At 29.0% G+C, this 6,384-nt stretch overlaps 1 protein-coding gene across 2 annotated transcripts; it reads right to left on the bottom strand.

Moving 5' to 3' along the window:
* Nucleotides 1–2,974: 2,974 nt before the first annotated feature.
* Nucleotides 2,975–3,622, bottom strand: LOC108565514. Of its 2 annotated transcripts, none has more exons than XM_017925021.1 (2): nucleotides 3,440–3,622; nucleotides 2,975–3,388 (listed from the first exon to the last, which is right to left on the bottom strand). In XM_017925021.1, the coding sequence occupies exons 1-2, from the start codon at nucleotides 3,590–3,592 to the stop codon at nucleotides 3,140–3,142; spliced, it is 402 nt and encodes a 133-aa protein (XP_017780510.1). In that variant the 5' UTR covers nucleotides 3,593–3,622; the 3' UTR covers nucleotides 2,975–3,139. The 2 variants fall into 2 exon arrangements, with proteins under 2 accessions (XP_017780510.1, XP_017780511.1); XM_017925022.1 differs by having other exon boundaries at nucleotides 2,975–3,379.
* Nucleotides 3,623–6,384: the final 2,762 nt, after the last annotated feature.

Here is a 6,384-nt window from a genome sequence, read left to right as displayed (position 1 = left end):
ACAACTTGAATCATCTATAAGAAAAATTGAATCTGAAGAAGATGATTATGGGTTATTCACCTCAAGAAAGAAAGAGAAAAAAAGGACAAATTATGTTGAAGAAGAGAAATATAAGGTCAAAAAGAAAGAGAAGTTGAAAAAGGAGAAAACTTATAAGGTCAAGAAAGAAAGAAGGCGAAGAAAGAGAAAAGCAAAAAGCGGAAAAAGTATAATCCAATAGATGAAGACGTTAAACAGAAGTCTTCAACTGAGAAGAACTAATTTACATTCTTATAGAGAGGAAGTTACTTTTTATTTGTAATGTAATGTAGATTTAGTAAGTAAATAAATAAATATAAAAAATGAAATGTATAGGTTTGTTCATGGATTAAATTTGAGCAATTTGATAATGATGAAGGAAAATCTTATGTTCATTCAATAACCGAGGAAGAAAGGGATATTATTATAAAAATAATATACAATATACAGGATTCTGTTGAGGATGATGTCAAAAAATTAGTTATTAAAGAAGAAAATGATAAGGTCATCTATGAAAAATATCCAAACATTTCAGTTGTGATTAAAATTTATCTCAATTCAAAGATGATCCTCAATTGGAAGATAGTATTGAAGATGAAGGGAGTGAAGAAGATATAGCCTTGTCTGCACAACTTGAATCATCTATAAGAAAAATTGAATCTGAAGAAGATGAATAAAGAGAAAGATGGTGAATAAAGAGAAAAGTAAAAAGAGGAAAAAAATATGGTTCAGATGTTGAAGAAGAAGAAGAGAAATATAAGGTCAAAAAGAAAGAGAAGTTGGAAAAGGAGAAAACTTATAAGGTCAAGAAAGAAAAAAAGGCGAAGAAAGAGAAAAGCAAAAAGCGGAAAAAGTATAATCCAATAAATGAAGACGTTAAATAGAAGTCTTCAACTAAGAAGAACTAATTTACATTCTTATAGAGAGGAAGTTACTTTTTATTTGTAATGCAATGTAGATTTAGTAAGTAAATAAATAAATATAAAAAAATGAAATGTATAGCTTTGTTCGAGTGAGGGGATAAATGGAAATTCCTGCACCTCTTTCATCCCTCCTCGAGTTGAAATATTACATTTCATCTCTGTCCTCGGTTTACAAGGCCCATTTGAATATTCATAGAAGTGCAGGGACGAATCTCTCCCTCACTCACCAACGATACGACGAGCGGCAATTAAAATATTTTAATGAGACGTGTTATTCATAACGGGGTTACCAGCATTGTTCCGTTCGAGCAACATCTTGCGATCAAAACCAATTTCGAATCTAATTCTTCGCCTCCCATCCCTCATCCATCCGTTGGAAGAGAGTGGTAGCAGCAGTAGTAGTACTCTCTGCCGCACGCATTATGTTTGCGTTTTGCCCTTTCCGTTTACAAAGTTTCGTATGAAATTACATTAATTTCATAACGCCGGTGTCCGCTTCAGTGGGCGCCCACAAAGCGTACACGATGCATGCTTCTGCCGCCCGAAAATGCGAAATCTGCGGCGGAGCGCGCGCCCTCAGCAAAGTTGGCGGTAAGTTAGTGACGGGAAGCAGAAGGGCGTTAAGAAGGGCGCAACAGTAGTTGTAAGTGCGTGTCTCTATCCCTTCTGCAAGAAGAGCAAAGGTGGATTGTTCCGCCCGCCGCCTGTCTTCATAACAGTAACAACTTCGTCTTCCACGCGTGCACAAAACAAACATTTTATCAAATACAAAGACTGAGCGCTAATCCTCAACAGAAACCCAAGTTAAGAAAGTTAATTGAGTTTAGTTTTTGGGGTTGGCGTTTAGTCAGATTGACATCTTTTGCTCTGATTCATTCATTAGTATTTAATTTAATTAGCACATTGATTGTAATATACATTTTGTATTAAAACAATTACTATAATTTGCAAATCTTTAATTATTATATTCATTCGTATCTATAATATTGTTAGTTTTCGCAATAAAACAAGAAAATGTAAATGAAATGTAGAAATGAAATTTGTATAAGTTACAAATCTTAGTACAATTAGTATATTAATTTTTGATATTTGATAGTATTTTTTAAATGTACATTAATTACAAGATGACAAAACATTATTTTTATTATATTACGTTTATATATGAAAGTAAATATGTATTATTCAGTGAATTACATAACACTTTTAGCAGTGAAACAAACATTTTATCAAATACAAAGACTGAGCGCTAATCCTCAACAGAAACCCAAGTTAAGAAAGTTAATTGAGTTTAGTTTTTGGGGTTGGCGTTTAGTCAGATTGACATCTTTTGCTCTGATTCATTCATTAGTATTTACTTTAATTAACACATTGATTGTAATATGAAGACATTTGTTATTAAAACAATTAATTTCATGAAATCTCTTTAATTATTATATTCATTATTATCTATAATATTGTTAGTATTCGCAATAAAACAAGAAAATGTAATTGAAATGTAGAAATGAAATTTGTATAAGTTACAAATCTTCGTACAATTAGTATATTAATTTTTTGATATTTAATAATATTTCTAAATGTACAAAGGAATGACATTAATTACAAGATGATAAAACATTATTTTGATTATATTACGTTTATATGTATTATTCAGTGAATTACATAACACTTTTAGCAGTGAAACAAACATTTTATCAAATACAAAGCTAATCCTCAACAGAAACCCAAGTTAAGAAAGTTAATTGAGTTTAGTTTTTGGAGTTGACGTTTAGTCAGATTGATATCTTTTGCTCTGATTCATGCATTAGTATTTACTTTAATTAACACATTGATTGTAATATGAAGACATTTTGTATTAAAACAAGTAATTTTATGAAATCTCTTTAATTATTATATTCATTATTATCTATAATATTGTCACTTTTCGCAATAAACAAGAAAATGTAGAAATGAAATTTGTATAAGTTACAAATCTTAATACAATTAGGATATTAACTTTTGAAATTTTTTAAATGTACTTTAATTTAAATACAAGATGATAAAACATTATTTTTATTATATTACGTTTATATAAGAAGGTAAATGTATATTATTCAGTGAATTACATAACACTTTTAGCAGTGAAACAAACATTTTATTACACTTAAAATCGTCAATCTGTAACGGAAAGTTAATGGAGTTTGCAGGATTGTTGATGTCATTTAATCGGGAATATTCAGGTTGATGTCTTTGGCTTGAATTGCGTTTGTCAGATCCAAGGAGGCGTCCGACGAAGCGCAGAACTGGAACTGCTTCACATGACAGACTGTGGCGACGATCGGTACGATGGCTTTCAACATCTTGCACAAGCTCTCGATGTATCCCGTCACTTTCATGCCGGCGGAGCCCAGTTTACCGCCCACCTTCGAAGCGATCTCCCCGAAGTTGATCAGTTTCTGCCTCTGAAAGTACTTAAACCCAATGAAATCCTAATCCCATCGTGAGCAGATTTTGCAAATTACCATCCATCCCGGATCCTTGGGTTCCTCATCCCCGAATCGCGTCTCTATCGTATCGCTGCGGATGTCCTGAAAGGCGCGTGCATCTGTGAAATCGACGTTCACGAAGAGAACAGTCAGATACAGGAAGGCCAGACCTAATTTAACGCCGAGCATTTTCGTGAAACTGAAGAAATTGAATACTCTAACGCCGATTTATATATGATAGAAGTGGAGGAAACCGTGCAGATAAGTTTCGGATTATCTGCACGCAAAAACCGCACTTTATTATCATACATTTTTTGATATGTTTTTCATGAAAAATTAATATTTTAGCAAATTGAAATGTTACACATTCCTACATAATTATCTTAGTTATCTAGAAAAACGTTCAAAATGTAAAGATACTTTTTCTTGTTAATTTTATGAAACTTTTAGAGTAAATCATAATTTGAATATTCACATATAATTGTAAGTATTTGTATATAATGTAATAGCAGTACATAATATATTTTATTATTTATGTTGTATGTATAAGGAATAGCCGCAAGAACAGTTATTCCGCGCGTGACGTGACTTCCTATTCAATTGTTATCGTGATTTTGGTGTTTGGAAAGCCGCAAGGCACGAAATCAATAAGAAATTAAATGGTTTCAAACAATGTCCATTCCATACTTCAATTATAGTTTGTTTTTTCTTTCCTATACTTTATCCAATTTATAATCAATAGATTTACGTAATCTTAATCAATACATTTGCATAGTTTTTAACATTACGTTTGCATTGTTTCAATATATAAAAAGCAATATAAATTGAGTAAAAGTTAACAAAAAGTTGCAGCGTTATTTAAAAAGTATCTTAACTTTTTTTAAGAAAAATCGATTTACATAGAAAAATAGAAAATAGTTTTATGATTGTAATTAAAAAATAACACTTTAATAGAAAACAAAAGAAAACCATGACCTTGGTGATTTTGTCGTTTAGCGGTTTTTGATTGTCTAAGGAAACGAAACCGAAACAAGTTTTTTTTTTATAATTATAAATTTTTATTTGCGCACGAAACGTTAGAACGAAATAATTTATATAATACATGAACGGTGCAATTAGATTAAGTTAATAAGATTTTTTTTAACTTAGATATATGTTATTTTCTCGCAATTTTTAATGCATAAAACTAAGAAAATTACGATTATATATCTAGTATTGTAGTTATGGAAAAATACGTTAAGTTTTTGTGAAATTTAGACAGTGAATTACAACAAACATATTAGTTAAATAAAGTTTTTATGAAACTATGATTGTAAGTATTGTAATTACGAAGAAATTGTCTTAATTTTTACTCGATTGATGTCAATTTTGGGAATTAATTACTGGAAAACTAATTGGGACACAATTATATCAATGCACTCGTTTTATTCTCTATACTTTTAGCTTTAATAATCATCTTCATATATGATTGTAAATATTGTGGTTGTGGAGAAATTTATTGAAATATGAAGACGCGTTTTTATGAAACTATGATTGTAAATATTGTAATTACGAAGAAATTGTATTAATTTTTACTATATTGATGTCAATTTTGAGAATTAATTACAGGAAAACTAATTGGGACACGATTATAACAATGCACTCATTTTATTCTCTATACTTTTAGCTTTAATAATCATCTTCATATATGATTGTAAATATTGTGGTTGTGGAGAAATTTATTGAAATATGAAGACGCGTTTTTATGAAACTATGATTGTAAGTATTGTAATTACAAAGAAATTGTATTAATTTTTACTCGATTGATGTCAATTTTGATAATTAATTACAGGAAAACTAATTATGACACAATTATAATAATACACTCGTTTTATTCTCTATACTTTTAGCTTTAATAATCATCTTCATATATGATTGTAAATATTGTGGTTGTGGAGAAATTTATTGAAATATGAAGACGCGTTTTTATGAAACTATGATTGTAAGTATTGTAATTACGAAAAAATTGTATCAATTTTTACTCGATTCATATCAATTTTGAAAATTAATTACAGGAAATCTAATTGGGACACAATTATAATAATACACTCATTTTATTCTTTATACTTTTAGCTTTCATAATCATCTTCATATATGATTGTAAATGTTGTGGTTGTGTAGAAATTTATTGAAATATGAAGACGCGTTTTTATGAAACTATGATTGCAAGTATTGTAATTACAAAGAAATTGTCTTAATTTTTACTAGATTGATATCAATTTTGAAAATTAATTACAGGAAAACTAATTGGGACACAATTATAAAAATGCACTCGTTTTATTCTCTATACTTTTAGCTTTAGTAATCATCTTCATATATGATTGTAAATATTGTGGTTGTGGAGAAATTTATTGAAATATGAAGACGCGTTTTTATGAAACTATGATTGTAAGTATTGTAATTACGAAGAAATTGTATCAATTTTTACTCGATTGATGTCAATTTTGAGAATTAATTACAGGAAATCTAATTGGGTCACAATTATAATAATACACTCATTTTATTCTTTATACTTTTAGCTTTAATAATCATCTTCATATATAATTGTAAATCTTGTGGTTGTGGAGGAATTTATTGAAATATGAAGACGCGTTTTTAAGAACCTATGATTGTAATTATTGTAATTACGAAGAAATTGTATCAATTTTTACTCGATTGATATCAATTTTGAGAATTAATTACAGGAAAGCTAATTGGGTCACAATTATAATAATACACTCATTTTATACTCTATACTTTTAGCTTTAATAATCATCTTCATATATGATTTTAAATCTTGTGGTTGTGGAGAAATTTATTGAAATATGAAGACGCGTGTTTACAAAACTATGATTGTAAATATTGTAATTACAAAGAAATTGTCTTAATTTTTACTCGATTGATGTCAATTTTGAGAATTAATTACAGGAAATCTAATTAGGACACAATTATAACAATACACT

Source organism: Nicrophorus vespilloides, unplaced genomic scaffold (genome assembly GCF_001412225.1).
Source record: "Nicrophorus vespilloides isolate i.1.1-1 unplaced genomic scaffold, Nicve_v1.0, whole genome shotgun sequence".
NCBI lineage: Eukaryota > Metazoa > Arthropoda > Insecta > Coleoptera > Silphidae > Nicrophorus > Nicrophorus vespilloides.
This window is presented reverse-complemented; position numbering and strand designations above follow the sequence as displayed.

Excerpts from the sequence above, each read along its gene's own strand:
- LOC108565514 (XM_017925021.1), bottom strand. The coding sequence starts at position 3,592 with ATGCTCGGCGTTAAATTAGGTCTGGCCTTCCTGTATCTGACTGTTCTC. Across the intron at positions 3,389-3,439 it reads CCAAGGATCCGGGATGGATG|TACTTTCAGAGGCAGAAACT; the intron begins GTAATTTGCAAA and ends ATTGGGTTTAAG.